General features: G+C 47.4%; 1 protein-coding gene across 11 annotated transcripts in view; it reads right to left on the reverse strand.

Moving 5' to 3' along the window:
• LOC119457165 (rho-related BTB domain-containing protein 2) overlaps window positions 1-16,098 on the reverse strand; it is a 275,684-nt gene that overhangs the window by 83,495 nt on the left and 176,091 nt on the right. For 5 of the 11 annotated variants that reach the window (XM_049665101.1, XM_049665100.1, XM_049665096.1 and 2 more), the window contains one exon: window positions 5,910-6,114. The exons of 5 other annotated variants lie outside the window; for them this stretch is intronic. In XM_049665101.1, coding sequence (XP_049521058.1) covers window positions 5,910-6,114 — 205 coding nt within the window. Of the gene's footprint in view, window positions 1-4,540; window positions 4,645-5,909; window positions 6,115-16,098 lie in introns of all 11 variants that reach the window. One more of the 11 variants, XM_049665095.1, reaches the window with a different exon arrangement.

Raw genomic sequence — 16,098 nt, forward strand, 5'->3', positions numbered from 1 at the left:
TAATGCTAAAAATTACATTATTTTTTAAAACAAAGTCGCAGTTTCGCCCGAAAGGGGAAGCATCGATTGCGATTCAAACTCGTGGACGAATCTAGGATAGTCGTTTTTAATCGGCCGTATAAAACTTGGAAACATGGCATACTAACTAAATTAACAAAGCATGGTGTCACGCAGCGCACAAGCAAAGATGAGCGCATCTCGCTCGATGACCGCAGAAACTCGCTGTCCAAATCTGGAGTGAGCGCGCAGCAGCAGCGAGCGAATGACCTTCGTCCCGCCGCTCGCATCAACGCGAACTAGCCGCGAAAACACAGCGCAGGGAGGAAGGCATCTGCCCCCGCCGCAGATGGCTTTCAAGTAGATTGCACTAGAATATACCATTGTCTAGTACACTCTACTTTCAAGATACAGCGACTGTACTCCCTTGCTGCCCTGCGGTCGCTAGGGCGGCGCTGAAAACGCCCCCCCCACCCCCCCTCTTCCCGACTCTCCCTCCGGAGCACTGCACACACTGAAGACGTAGCGTTTTCCTCCGCTTCGTTGCTTTCGTGCTGGAGACTGAGCGGGATCGCCGGCTCACCCACCATGCTTTCACTCGCACATAGAGCCTACGGCGCGCGGCGACGATTTATCGCCAATGGACTTTATACGGAGCCTCACGGCGACGGCGACGCCGACGGCAGAAATGCGCCTGTAGTGTCCATATAATTGCTATCGCATAAAAGCTTTAACAAATTGAGATAATCATGCACTACTGCAAACAATGGCTGTTGAAAGGTAGCGCACCAATCTGACGCACCTGAAGAAGGGACTGCGGTCACGGCAGAGAGACAGATAGGCTCTCATCCCGGTACATGTAGCGAAGGTCATTCTTGCAGCCAACAGAATAATGGGTGTGTTAGGGCAGTACTGACGGATCTCTGGGTACCAGACCACCTTGCAGTTGCGCAGAGACACCGATTGCGCAATTGAGAAGCACAGCAGCACCACATCTGACCTGAAAACACACACTATGTTTACTTATTGGTCATAGGGTATGACTGGGCAACAGAGCCTGTAAGGCACCATACATACAAAAGAAGGAAGAAACAAAACCTGAAGAATCGCACATGCTTAGCTGACCAACCCAAATTGTAATATCACTTCTCAAGGTGCTTCTTATGGCTTTAACTCTGATGAAAACTTATAGCACTTTGCCATAGTCCTATGTTGCTTTAATTGAATGATTTTGCAAGAGAATACTTCATCAGCAGTTTCTACTGCCCAAAACTGGAAGGCGTGAAGGTGCATGCAAACGGTAGTGAGGTTCATGAGAACTTACCTTTCTTTTGCTCCCCAATACATACATGTCACACAGACAGGAGACATGAACCTGTATAGATGTTCCTTTAAGGGCCATGACATGGTCAGCAACATAATGGGAGTTTTAGAGTGGAGCAAAAAATTAAGGTGCCCATTCCCTTAATCCAGAAGTTTCAGAGCTATGTGGGCGCCAATTAATTCACTCAAAATCGGCTACTCAAATTATAAGCTCAAAGCTCATTCCGCCAGCAGTGACCGCCACGTGATGGGAAGTGTGCCCGCGAATACACGCAAAGTGCCTCGAGCGGTCAGTCGCGCGGCAATTTTGTGTGTATTCGCGGGGCATCTTTCACGCTCGGAAAAACACTTTCATGTAGCACGTATTGAGCAACAGAAAACTGTATTGGGGGTTTTTCATGTTTCTCATGTTTCTCTATAATTTTCTCACTGACACTTTTTTATCTAATTATAATATTTGAGAAGTTAATTAATTAAGACTAATTATGTAATTAGGCGGAATGCAAAAACTAATCCAAGTATCTCCAAGCGACAGCAAACATTACATTGGTTTTGTCCAGCTACATAGCATCACATGTCCTCGATCCGATAAGATCGAGGACATCTGATTTGTCTGAAAGATGGCAGCTCCCTGTCTAAACCTGTTCGAACCTTGAGTCACGGTGCCGCGGTTGCTATTCTGGATACTCACTTCCACCATATCATCAAATTCGCCATCTTATCAGCTCGTATTACCTCACAGGGCGCCTCCGTGCCCTGGCGTAGCCAGACCCTTTTTTTTTGGGGGGGGGCGGGGGGGGGGGGGCGAGAAAGAGGGGGGCACGAATTTGTCCGGGGACGGGAAGGGGGAGGGAGGAGGCGATGGTGGCTGGGCAGGCCTCATGCGAACACAGAAATTTCCGGGGGGGGGGGGGGGGGGGGCATGTGCTTGGTGCGCCATATCCTGGCTACGCCACTGCCCCCATGCGCTCGCTCCTTAGTGTAGCCACCTGCTTTCAAACTCTCCATTCCAGTTTACTAATTATGTAAGTAGGCGGAATGTAAAAAAATAAATAATCTGAGTATCTCCAAGCGCCAGCAAACAACATTACCTTGGTTCTGTTTAGCTACATGGCATTTGCATATTTTTAATGTATGGCCTAAGTTAACTGAAACACCCTGTACATGATCGCACAATAAAAATTTGAATGTGGTCTGCAGACGTCGAAGAAGGTTAAGAGGGTCAGGTCGCCCGAGAGAAGAAAGCTTCTTCTCTGCACCTGCTTAGTAAAGCGAGCTTTACCACACAGGGGGTCACTGCGCGGCGAAGTTCGTTTTCCGTGAAGCCCGCCTATATGAGCAAGCAGCAGACCACGCGCGGCTACTTCCTTTAGCAGTAACACACTTTTTTTTTTTTCGCACACGTAAGTACATGCATCATTACCAACGTTCGCATAAAAAAAGTCAGTTTCGCCCGAAAGGGGAAGCATCGATTGCGATAGCAAACTAGTGGACGAAGTAAGGATAGTCGTTTTATCGGCCGTATAAAGGAAACATAGGCATACTAACTAAATTAACAAGCATGGTGTCACGCGCGCACAAGTAAACATGAGCGCATCTCGCTCGATGACCGCAGAAACTCGCTGTCCAAACGCTGGAGTAGCGCGGCAGCAGCAGCGAGCGAACTGACCTTCGTCCCGCCGCTCGCATCAACGCGAACGCGAAACACAGCGCAGGGAGGAAGGAATCAGCCCCCGCCGCAGATGGCTTTCAAGATACAGCCGCCCGGGCGGGAGCGCGCGGCGTATTACGCGGCCTCCCCGCTCCCTACGCTCCACCCCCCACCCCCCCATTTACCCCCCTCCGCTCCCGGCCCTCCCTCCGGAGCACTGCACACGATTGGAAGACGTAGAGCTTCCTTCCCGCTTCGTTCGCTTCCGTGCGGAAGACTGAGCGGTGATCTCACCCTCGCACGCTTTCACTCGCACATAAAGCATACGGTGCGCGGCGACGATTTTATCGCCCGTGGACTTTATACGGAACCTCACGGCGACGGCAGAAATGCGCCTGGAGTGCCCATATAATTGCTATGGTAATAAAAAGTTACAGTGCAGTTTCACTTCGTGAACGCAGGTTACGCGCAAGCGTATGGACGCCGCGAACATGCATAGCGAACACCGCGGCGTCGAAGAGTTAACGGAAGGGGCGCGAACGCGGCAATTCTCTTTCTCCACCTCCAGGCGCCTCCTTCCTCCGGCGCTCCCTTCCTTCGCGGCGACAAACAATTTCGCCTATTTCACAGACGGGGCGGGGCATCTAGACTTGCGCGTCGAAAAGATGCACTGGAAGTGGTGTCGAATGGATCGTAACGACAATAAACTGCGGGAATACCACGCGCACATCTGCAGCTACTACTAACGCAAGGTACTTATTTAGAAACGAAGTGGATGAAATTCAACGCCAAACTGAAAGCAAGAATGCTGCTTCGGCAATGCGCAATCTGTAAAAGTGTAAAAGAAGGAAGAGAAAAAATAAAAGAAATGAAAAGGAAAGGAAAAAGGAAGGTGTGCAGGAAATAAGCGTGCCCGTGATTTTTTTTTTCTTGCCCCTAGTTTTAGCGCACTACACTTGAGAGAAGGAAAAAAGTACTAATGACATCAGCAAGAGTAATCCAGTGCACTCGAGTAATCCGTAAAGGGACACTAAAGGGAAAAATGATTTGTTCTGTATCAGTAGATTGCCCTTCCACAATACCCAAAACACCACTCTTACAGCGAGAAGCCGCTTGGTAAGCCAGAAAGAAACGAAAAACAAAGAGGCGAGTGGCGACGCCACCTTGAAGTTCCCACACCAGCTCACTGTGACATCATGGATTTTGACAGCGTCTTCTAGGTATCAGTTAATTCTTTAGCCGTAAAGATTGACTACATTGTGTTCTAGAGGAGCCCAAGATTGAATATGGCAAGTTCAGCGAATTTTTATTGAACCAACGTGGCCCAAATACGAAAAATTACTTTAGAAGTAGTGATGTCACAGTGAAGTGCTGACGTTGGGGTTTCCGCGCGAAATTAAAACAAAAATTAACTTTGAGCTTCATTTTATCTTGTAATAATTGACCTATTGCAGTGTAATTAATGACAGCAGAGTTTCCGAAGAATACCTTATCAGTCTAAGTTGATTTATTGTTTTGCTTTAGTGTCCCTTTAATGAGCGCGATATGTTTTTCTAAGAGCGCGCTTGCCTTCCGTAGGCGAACCGGCGGTCCTTGTCGTGGTCGCCGAAGGTGTCCCACAGCCTCAGGGACACATTCACGCTGTCAACCACCTCCAGGGAACGTTCCAGGACCTGCAGTAGGCAGCAAGGGACAGCAGATAATAAGGGTGAATGAAACCGCACCAGACGGCCGCACTCGCAGTAAACGCAGTGCAGTGAACCAGGACGCGTACGTCATCGCGTTCGTCTTTTCAGTTCGTCCTTGCCCTAAGTGCACTGTACCCATCACATATAACCATGGAGGAAAGAAACAAAATAGGAGAGGTCCTGACGTCACATTTTTGAAGCCGGAAGTGCAGCCTCCAATCAGCTCGCCGGAGCAGATAGGCGCGAGCTTTGAACTTGCATTGCTACGAACCGCCGGAAGCGTGTGCTGCTGAAGCGCGTCAGGTCAAAGCCTACGAAACTTCTGTAGCAGTTTTAGCGAAGCAGACGCGCTCCTGTGTTTTTCCGTGGCACGTTGAAGACGACGACGAAGACCCGCGCCATGATTACTTGAGTGTATCTGTTGCATGCTGACACTCGCACTCACGGACCCAAGACACAGCTTTCAAGCTTCACACCACACTCCAAAGTCGGCTTGTCTAATGAACAAAATGTGCTGCGAAAAAGACACGGGCGGAAAAATCGTATCTCGCTTTTCAGAGGCCGAAAGCAGCAGCGAGAGCTATGGCAACGTTGACGTTTGGGGTATCACTCCCAGTGCTCCTTTGCACATGACTACCGTGACTAACAGCACGTGACTACCGCCACACTTTCTCCAACACAATCAAGTTCAGATTGGAAGTATAGCGTTTACTTCACTTGAGATGACTCCAGGCCAGAACTTCAAATTAAGAATTGAAGGCAGGATGCACTGCTTTCAATACTTCCATCCACTGTACCCTATGCACATGTGCTGCGCCTGCCGTACCAGAAGCCAAAGTGGAACGAGGTGCAAGCATGTACGTACGTTATATACAGTCGAACTTTTATGCAGTAAATAAATGGTCCTCGGTCGTATACATTACCCGTGTCGCAAAGCCTGTCGCAAAGCCTGTCACATAGCGACAAGTCATCGATCGGTGCGGTGACAAATAGTCACCTAGCCTGCTTTGTGTTATGCATGCTTTTCATTCTAGGAGGTGTAACGGCTTTAGTGTAACTCGAGCGCCCCGCCCCGTTAGCGGTGACGTCTGGAACAAGAACCGGCGCAGGCGGCTCCGCAGAGCGCCGCCAGTCGGGCAGGTCAGTGTATACAGTAGGTCGCGCTCTGCACATGCATGTAATCCCCTGTATGCTATGAACACGCGAGCCAAGCATTATCTCGCTGAAAAGAGATAAAACCTCGTCCGTACCTCCTTGTAGATGCGGTACTGATCGATGGCCCACACAGTCGGGATGTGTGTGGTGAGCAGCTGGGACAGTGTGACGCGCGTGTCGCAGGCACGGGCACAGATGAGCCGCGTCTTGCCCACCGCCGTGTCGCCCACGACGACACACTTGACGAGCTCCTGGTTGGGCTGCTCATTGTTCATCATGGACGGCCATGAATCCTCCCGCCTGCGAAGGGAGGGAAACAACCGCTACAGCTTCCGGGTTGAAAGAGCGTGCAGTACACGGCCTGTAAAGGAATTCATTCATCGAGGATTGCCGCAGCAGAAAATTGTAGACATAAAAAGGAACGAACAGACGTGGACGCATGGCTGCTACAGGAAACTAACATTAAATGGACAGCCACGTTCACGTCTGTTCATTACTCTCTGTGTCTGTGCTCGACAATTTTCTGCTGCTGCAATCCTCGAAGAATGAACCAACTATAGCTCAGTCAAACACCCTTTTAATAAATTTATGTTTGGTCTATTAAAATAAATACGGACCACTATCAGGCAGATAAGAATAGCCGCAGGCCTTAGTATACATGGTGTTTTTTTTTTAGCTGCACCAAATTTTTAAAATTAGAAAAATATACATCTTGGTCACGTTATTTTACCATTCGAGTGTACGGATTGGCGGCCTCTAGATACAGAGCAATTTCCGCACTTACGTGCGTAATTAGCGAAGTTACGCTAATTAACTTTCTAATTAACAATAGGTGGCTACAGCAAATGAGTACCTTGGGACCCATTCTCGACGCTACCTATCCCAACGATCAAATTTTGAATAGCGGAGTTCATGTGGGAGCTACGCGAACAATTAGTTCTCCATGGCAGGCTCCTTATAACCGAAACTGGCCGCAAAAAGAGCGTCTGTGTCGTCGATGTCGCCGCCCCCGTGCCTTTCGTCACGTCTCCGAGGTAAGCGCCGGTCCGGCCCCACGAGCAGCTTGCGTTATCTCCTTGCTATCTGCGGCGTTCGCAGTCGACGTTACAGACTGATATGACGCCGTGCCTGTAGTATCTAAAAGCCCAAGGAGCGGGGTTGGCGCTACAGCGCAACGTGGCGCCCGATGGAATGACGAAGTAAATTTGGCAGCCCGCTGGCATTGAAGCGCTAGGCCAACGCCGCAGACAGCAAGGAGATAACGCAAGCTGCTCGTTGGGCCGGGCCGGCGGTGACGTCGGAGACGTGACGAAAGGCGGAGGGGGGGGGGGGGGGGGGGGGCGGCGACATCGATGACACAGACGCTCTTTTTGCGGCCAGTTTCGGTTTCAAGCAGCCTGCCAAGGGGAAGTAATTGTTCGCGTAGCTCCCACATCAACTCCGCTATTCAAAATTGGGATAGACAGTGTCGAGGACTGGCCCCAAAGTACTCATTTGCTGTAGCCACCTATTGTTGATAATTAGAAAGTTACTTAGCGTAACTTCGCTAATTACGCACGTAAGTGCGAAAATTGCTCGGTATCTAGAAGGCCGCCAATCCGTACACTCGAATGGTAAACATAACGTGACCAAGATTTACATTTTGATCATTTTAAAAGTTTGGTGCAGCTAAAAAAAAAAAAAAAAACACCCTGTATAAAGCCAAGTATATTGGTTTCTATTCTAATTACGTATGCGCTCTAGTTTGATTGCCAAGACCAAAAATGCAGATGCGGCTGAATTTCGTCGGCGCGCGATATGTCACGACGCCGCACCGATTTCCCTCGCTCCTTCCTGTACATAGTGGAACGCCGTCTGTCCGGTGAAGAACACGGGCCGCCGTGAGGAGTGTAGCGACACCAACTCAGCAAAGTCGGTTCGAGGGGCATGGCGTCACGTTTACATGACAGGGCCACGCAAAAGGGCCGGGCTGGGTCAACCCGCCAGCTAAGGGCATAGGTTCACCCTGATTCGACATACATAAGCGAACGAGGGAACGGTCAGTCCAACTTCTGATTCGACCCGCTCAAGTATAGCGAAAGTTCCAATAGACATTCGTATTAGCTTATTAGATTCTTACATCTGATGTATGAAATATTTATTAGGGCGCCCTCTCAGCTTTTCCTGTGAATAATGCCTCTAAATTTATTAGTCTGATAAGAGTTTATATTAGTCATTCTAGTGTAATTCTTTATTAGTTTCCTATCAGCCCAATATAACTTGCATTGTGTACGTAGTAGTCTATAGGTAACTTGCCTAGTGTGATGGTGCTTGCCGATAGACTAATAGGAATATATATTACGCTCAACGTCAATTAGAGCTGTTACAGGTAAAGCTTGCTGACCTTGTAAGTTGTAGTAGCAGACTATAAGGTCATGCACATTTGTATTGGAACTTGTATTGGAAATGTAATTAAAGGGCTCGATATGTCAACTGGCCACAATATGTCCCAATCGGAAGTCTCTGAACTAATCGTGCCTGTGCAACAACAAAATAGTTAATAATAATAATAATAATAATAATAATAATAATAATAATAATAATAATAATAATAATAATAATAATAATAATAATATGATAATAATAATAATAATAATAATAATAATAATAATAATTGAGTCATCAAATCAGACATCTTTGTAGTTCAGGATGATCTGTTGAGAGCAGCATTTAGATGTTTTGTTAAGCTAAAAATATGCCGTAAAACTTTAACCTATTTGTCTTGAACCACTGGCATAGCCAAAATTGTACTTTTGATATACAGGGTGTTTCAGCGAACACTTTCAAAAATTCTTAACGGTTGCCTGTGGTAGATAGCACAATTCTAGTTCATGAGCTGTTCTACTCGAAGAGGCGGACATTACTTGCACAATAAATTGAAATGCATAATCGAATAATTAACAAAAATTAACTAATTAAGTTTTTACCTAATTACCTGATGGTCCATATTGCAATTTACAAATTGTGGCCGTGGAATTCGCAAGGTGGATCCACTTGAAATTAATTCTCAGGATGGCACCAGTTGATATATTAATTCCTGAACTTTGCGGAGAAATGCATTGGCGTTTTAGTTAATTTTGTGCTTCAATGCATAAAGTGAAATAATGTCCGCCTCTTCGAGTAGGCCAGCTCATTAACTAGAATTGGGCTATCTGCCATAGGCAACCTTAAATAAATTTTGAAAGTGTTCGGTGAAACACCCTGTATATATTAGTGAGCGGTGGCTATATTGGTAAGAGCATCGCAAGCGTAATGCCAAAACGTGGGTTCGTACGTATCCCACCTGCGGCCAGTTGTTTTTTCATCCACTTTCATTACCATTAATTTATCATTGCTTTATTTAATTAAGAATGACAAGTAATTTCCTCTACGCTGTCCTTGGTGTCATTGTTGTCTTCTTCTGATATATATATATATATATATATATATATATATATATATATATATATATATATATATATATATATGGTGCCCCACCGTAACTGAATTGTACCAAAATTAAAGAATATGCGAATGCCACGTAGCTGGACATAACCAAGGTAATGATGTTTGCCGTCGCTTGGAGTAAGTCAGATACTTTTTATTTCTCCTAATTGCATAATTAGTTATTAATTAACTTCTAAAATATCAGATCAACATTGTCAATCAAAAAATTGTAGGTCATCATGAAAAATTCGCGATCCATCTTTCTGCTGTCCAATACGCGCTGCGTAAAAGTTTTTGCCCAAGCGTTAAAGAAAGCACGCAAAACTCACGCGGCACATTTCGCGTATTTTGTGCAGCTTGTATACGTTACCGTAAACACACAAATAAACGCGTTATGAGCGAAAATATTCCCTCCGCATATAAAACACCGGCTGCGCCAACAACTAAGCAGGCCCCCCCGCCTGATGTCGTGGAAACGTGGGTGGTGGCCAGTGACCACGACCAAAGCCGACCGAGCGGCCCGAGTCTCGGAGCGGCGCGCGCTTGTTTTCACCCGTTTCTGGTCATCGACCCTCCATCCGCGCGCCCCATGGCTGGCCCGCCGGGCCGCGCTTCTTTACTCACTGCTGCAAACGCGCAGTAAACATCCAGAGCGAAACGAAAGTTGACGTGGCGATCCTCTCCCATATATACACGCGCTCGTCCTAGTCGGCGCGAAATACACGCACATATATCTCCATTTCTTTTTCCGTATCATTTCGTCACGCGATATATGCGCGCCCACCGCAGCTTCGCCACATCGCCAGCTTATCGCGTTCGTGCATTCATTCGCCTATAAATGACAAAAGAAAAAGCGGCGCAGCTACATACGCAGGCGCACAGAGAAACAATCGACGCGCGGGATACACTCCCGAACTCGCAGCCATGTGGATCATTCCTTTCGTCGAATACGCCAGGCCCCGTGGCTGGAAAAAACAACGAAAGCGGGCTTTCTCGGTAGCGACGAAAGAGCATCGTCGGCGCGACGAGCATCTGCGAACGGATGCATTTTACGAGCGCACATGTGCCCCGCTTCCTTGCAGCTCGCGCCGTGGGTGATGATGATGACCACGCATATATAGAGTTCAGAGGCGCCGCAGTCCGCAAAAAATCAAACTGGGGCCGCGTTCATCAACTATCGGCAATTTCAGTTCACTAACTCACTAGCGGACGTGACGACAGGTCACGACAAGATGGGCAGCTGAAACGCCATGGCGTCAATAGAGAGCTTTAGTACTCTAGCTTTAGCTACGGGACGCAAGCCGCACCCAACCATTGGGGGACGCAAACTCCACTGTGGGCCCTTCGTGCTCTTTTGTGCTCGCTGTGGATTCTTTTGCACACCCGGCGGTTTGCGTCCCCCAACGTTAGGGTACGGTTGCGTCCCCTAACCTAAAACTCTCTAACGAAAATCTGTCGCTATAGCGTAAGCCGTTGGATGTTATGTCAGGTGTAAAGAAAAGCTTAGATAGCTAAGCGTCGCTAAGGATTTATGCTTTTTAAAAGGCGGGCATAGAAAACAGGCACGCAAGCGGAACGAAGAGGTAAATTCTGAAGGTCGCACTGTGACGAAAACTACGCGCTCAGCGACGGCAGAATCCTTCTTTAATAGTGGACACAGGTGTTCGCTCTCTATGCAGACACCGGTTTGGACTATTATTTGTGAAGGATATTCGAAGGCTGGCTCGCACGCTACCGCAGTTACTGATATCAGACGCCTCGACCATAAGACGCAAACCTGTCCCGTGCATGAATAGAACCTCACCATATCTGCAAAATTCTATGCAATTGCATTGCAACGAACGCTTAACGAACGACGAAAAACGAACGCTTAAACGGTGTTCCGCCGGTCAACCTCCGTTTATGCTGATTTATACTCTGAGGCAACGACGTGTCTTGCCCCAGAATAAAAGCCACCGCAACTAAAACACATTTTCTGAACTATATACTTCGATAAGGAATTATACAAACTTAGTACGGCTTATATGACACCTGTCAAATGTTTTTACGTTCAACTGCTTTCTTTCACCACACGGCAGCACATACCATTTCGAGCAGTAAAAGCTTCGTTTTTAATTTTGTGACAGAATGGATGTAAGGGTATACCCACAACTTTATTCTTCGCACCCTCTCAGCTTTCTGCTACCTTGTACGAACTAAAATGCTTTATCTATCACCTTATAAGGCGTGCAGGAGCAGTAGTTATGACAAGAGGAAAACCCACTTCTATGTGTGTCGGAACGGAACGAAAACAAAAACGAGAACGGAACGAAAACAAAAACGAAACAAAACGATATTTTTGACCGGAACGAAAACGCAACCGAAACATGTACTATTTGGGGGGGAGTGAAGCCAAAATATTTTTCGGTTCAAGGGGAAAGTCAGCAATCCGAAACAACCGACGTCAGGCAACTTCAGAATTATCGCGTATCTCAGCGGTCCGCATAAGTGCGTATCTCAGGCAGGCACAGGGGCATAGTGCGAGCGATAGCCGGTCGAGTGCTCCACTAATCTAAGGCTGCCGCTCGGTGCACTAGCAGACCGGCATCGTAGCAAAACTCGGGGCTTGCGCGCTAAGAGCTTATCGTTTCGTTTTCTACGGGTGCAACGCTTTGTTACCGAAGCTTTACCCTTCGTTTGCGTTCGTATAGGTTCGATTTATCGGAACAGCGGTCCGGAGTGACGGCGAGTACACTCGATGACGTGCTGCTTCTGCGATCATGCTCAGTGCCTTGACTCAAGTGAGCATGATCTCAGAATTCAGAATTTCATAACTGAGGAAAATTAATACTATGTTTTTATCGTTACTTTGGTTCGAAAATTTTTTCTTGCGAACCAAAACCGTTATGAACCGTTACAGGCCATTTTTCCCCTCGTTCCGGAGCAGAACCGGAAGCGACTTTACAATTGCTTCGCGACTTTACAATTGGAACGGAACTTTTTTCAGAGGAACGAAACTAAAACCAAAACGAGAAAGATTTCGTTCCGACATACGGGGCCGCGATTTTGTAGCACGGCATTATGACTTATTCTACTCTAGTCTTATCATCCACCGCTCACGGGCGACTGATCCCGTTGATAATGCGAGCGGACCGTCGCTCCGACCACTGACAAAGCGCGATAAGCGCGAAAAGGCATTATGACATTAAAGGCATCGCTACAAAATACCGCCCCTGACTTCTATCAAACGCGTGCCAAGTGCCTACTAAAGCTGACGTTCACCTTATGCACACATGCCTTGTCGAGGAAGGACTTGAATCAAAACTTTTGAACGCGCGGAGCAAAAGTTCGCCAATAAACCGGTTTGAGGGGATTGTTTAGGAACGGTAATCTATAGAAACAGTATGCTTTTTTCAGCGAATCACAATCCCCCACCTTCTCACCGAATTCTTCTATTACACATGCAATAATTAACACATTAATTACGTTCAAAATCATCTTTCTGGAATTTTACATGCCAAAACCAGTTCTGATTATGAGGCACACCGTAGTGGAGGGCTCCGGATTAGTTTTGACCACCTGGAGTTCTTTAACGTGCACTACAACGCAAGCACACGGGCGTTTTTGCATTTCGCCTCCATCGAGATGCGGCCGCCGCGCCCGGGATTCGATCCCGCGACCTCGTGCTCAGCAGCGCAGCGCCTGTCCAGTTGAAAGTAGCGCCTGTCCGGTGTTTGACCTTCCTTTTGTGCCGTGTCTCTTGTTTGCGCCTTAAAAAGTTTTCAAATATAATGGCATGTTTTGAAATGTTTGAGAACCGATTTTCTCAGCTCGCACTTTTTGGCTACTTCGCACGTTTAGGAAAACTGATTTCGAAACTGCAATGACAAAATGTTTGAAAGATTGTTTTTAGTGTGGAAATTTCTAGGGAAAAAGAATACAGACGTGTTGAATTTCTCAATTACTTGTATCAAAGAAGTATATAGATTTCTGGATCACAGTAACAACAAGAAAACGAGCCTAATATATATATATATATATATATATATATATATATATATATATATATATATATATAGATAGATAGAAAATACGCATAAAATTTCAAGCGGCTTCAACTATACTATATATAATGGAGCCTCCAGAAGATATTTAGAAAAATGTTATGTATTTTTATACTTTTAAAAATGATACTTTTCCTAAGGGGACACACTCATTTGCACAATGGGACAAGCATAACTTTTTATTGCGATAGCAATTATATGGACACTTCAACCGGATTTCTGCCGTCGGCGTCGCCGTCGCCGTCGCCGTCGCCGTAGCCGTCGCCGTCGCCGTCGTCGTCGCCGTCGCCGTGAGGTTCCGTATAGATAAAATCTTCACCGCGCGCCGTATGCCCGAGCGCAAGCGTGCTGGGACGCGCGCTATCACGGAGAGCGAACGCACTCAATCCCCCACGCGCAAGCAACGAAGCGGGAAGCCAGCGCCGGAGGGAGCGGGGGGGGGGGGGGGGGGGGGGGCACTTCTACTGTGCCAACAACCGCGCTCGTCGCTCGACCGCACGGTCTCTTATCTCTCCCACGCGCAAGCAAGGAAGCGGGAAGCCAGCGCCGGAGGAAGCGGGGGGGGGGGGGGGGGGCACTTTTCTTCTGCCAACAACCGCGCTCGTCGCTCGCCGCACCGTCTCTTATCTCCACACGGCGCTGACCTCTATGCGCCGCGTGCATTCGCGGCTCAGTTTCTGTTGAAGCGATAGACCGCACGTACCTTCGCCCGCAGCGGCGTATACTTGCTGCCAGCGTTTTGACAGTCGTTTTCTGCAGTCGTTCAGTGTGATCTCTTCATGTTTCTTTGTGCGCGCTCACACCACACTTGTTCATTCAGTTAGTAATAGTCGGGTCACATTTTCCAACGCACGCTACACATGTAATGCTGCCCGGATCGGCAGTGCAGCGCTACAGGTGTGTCCCTTCGCACGCGCGCTGCCCACGGGAAGCGCTTCTCATCAACACCACCGTTTCACACGCGCCTTCTCGTGGTCATCGAGTCTCTCTTCATGTCGGTCTACTTACGCCGCAGCACACCTGCTTACTTAATCAGCTCATGTTTACTACAATTCATATTGCTACCAAAGCCGCTCACCTTACTTCGTATGACATTGCTGTGTTGCTATCGCATTCATTGCTTCGCCCTTAGGGCGAAACTGTGACATCTTTTTTTTTCTTTCGTTTTCTTTTCGATTTGCACTAGGGTAATGAAATTTACTACATGTTCTAATGAGAACAAGACGAAGCTAAGCATCTGTCGGGATTATGCTCCTTCTAAAACTGAACCACTGCTTCAAGATAGTGGAAATTTGGGCTAGTAGGTTCATTATCTTCGGGTTGTATAGTGCAGAGGGAACGACCACAAAAAAGAGCCCCCAATCTGTTGATCTTTCCGATAAGGAACTTGTTTTTCTTAGGAGGTAATCATTTGCGCATGCGTGGTGGCTTAGCGCAAGCGTATAAAACTGTGCTCTGCAAAAAATAAACATTTGTCGGTACTTTGAGCTTTGTGTGTCGTCTTGTCCTTTTTGTGGCCGTTCCCTCTGCGCTATACAGCACGATGAACCAGTGCCATTGAGTTGGCATGCGCGCAATGGCCGGGTCAATCAAATTTAGGGACGACAAACAGTTCTGCAAATATCCAGTTACAACATACAGCCAAATGCTTTTTTTTTTTTTTTTTTCGGAAACACCCACCGTGGTGGCTTATATAGCGGCTATGGCGTTGCACTGCTAAGCAAGAGGTCGTGGGTTCAAATCCCGGCCGCGTTTCGATGGGCGCGAAATGCAAGAACGCCCTGTGTGCTGTGCATTGGGCGCACGTTAAATATCCCCAGGTAGTCAACATTTCCGGAGCCCCTCAGTAAGGCGTGCCTCATAATCATATCGTGGTTTTGGCACATAAAACGCTAGAATCTCTTTTTAATTTTTCGGAAACGATAGCTCGAAAAAGAACGCGTTCATACGATATTCCTGGCGAAAAACGTTTCAAAGGAAGAGAATTGGCCCTTCTTAGCACTGGATGCATTTTTATCAGGCCTGTTTTATCCACAGATACAGAGTACGCTCTCTGACAACGGACAGTTATGCTTTCAGTCTTAAAATTATTCTCAACTGCCGACAATGCTTTTTCCCGAAAACATTGATGCTCTCTGCATAATGACAAAAAATATTTCTTATCCGATATTACGAGCCGAAGCCCTTTGGGGTTCTTTAATGTGCACCCAAAGCTCCGTACACTATTGTTTTTGCACGCCGCCCTCATTGGAATGTAAATCGAACCCACAACCCAGCTCTCGGCAGCTGAATGCCACCGCTGTGGACATTTTGTCAGCGGACATGACGACACAGAATGACGCTGGGGGACGACACGCTCTACATACGTGCACGACAGCAAACGCTTTCGAGACGCAGAAGCCATGGAACAGCTCGTGAAATAGCTGCAAAATGTGGAATTCAAAGGTGGCCGCTATAGCACATTTCACTTACAAAGTGCATGTGTTGGGAGGCTGTTTCATTGCAACCGTTACTGCAAGAGACGACGGAGAGCGCTGCACCAATCGGCCATGTCAAGAGTCCCCACTCTGCAACTATATTCACTGTTCCGCCCAGATCGATGGACAAACTACAAGACGATCATCGTGTTGCGCCTGATGTGGGGTTTGCCTCTTGCTGTCCAATCGCTCTCTACCTTCACCAGTTAGGTAGCTCCCACTAAGCCTGCGAGCTCAACAACGCGCCAAGTCGATACGCCTGCACACCGGAGCCTTTCTTGAAGCGGCTATACATGCCC

The sequence above is a fragment of the Dermacentor silvarum genome, chromosome 1 (assembly GCF_013339745.2).
Source record: "Dermacentor silvarum isolate Dsil-2018 chromosome 1, BIME_Dsil_1.4, whole genome shotgun sequence".
NCBI lineage: Eukaryota > Metazoa > Arthropoda > Arachnida > Ixodida > Ixodidae > Dermacentor > Dermacentor silvarum.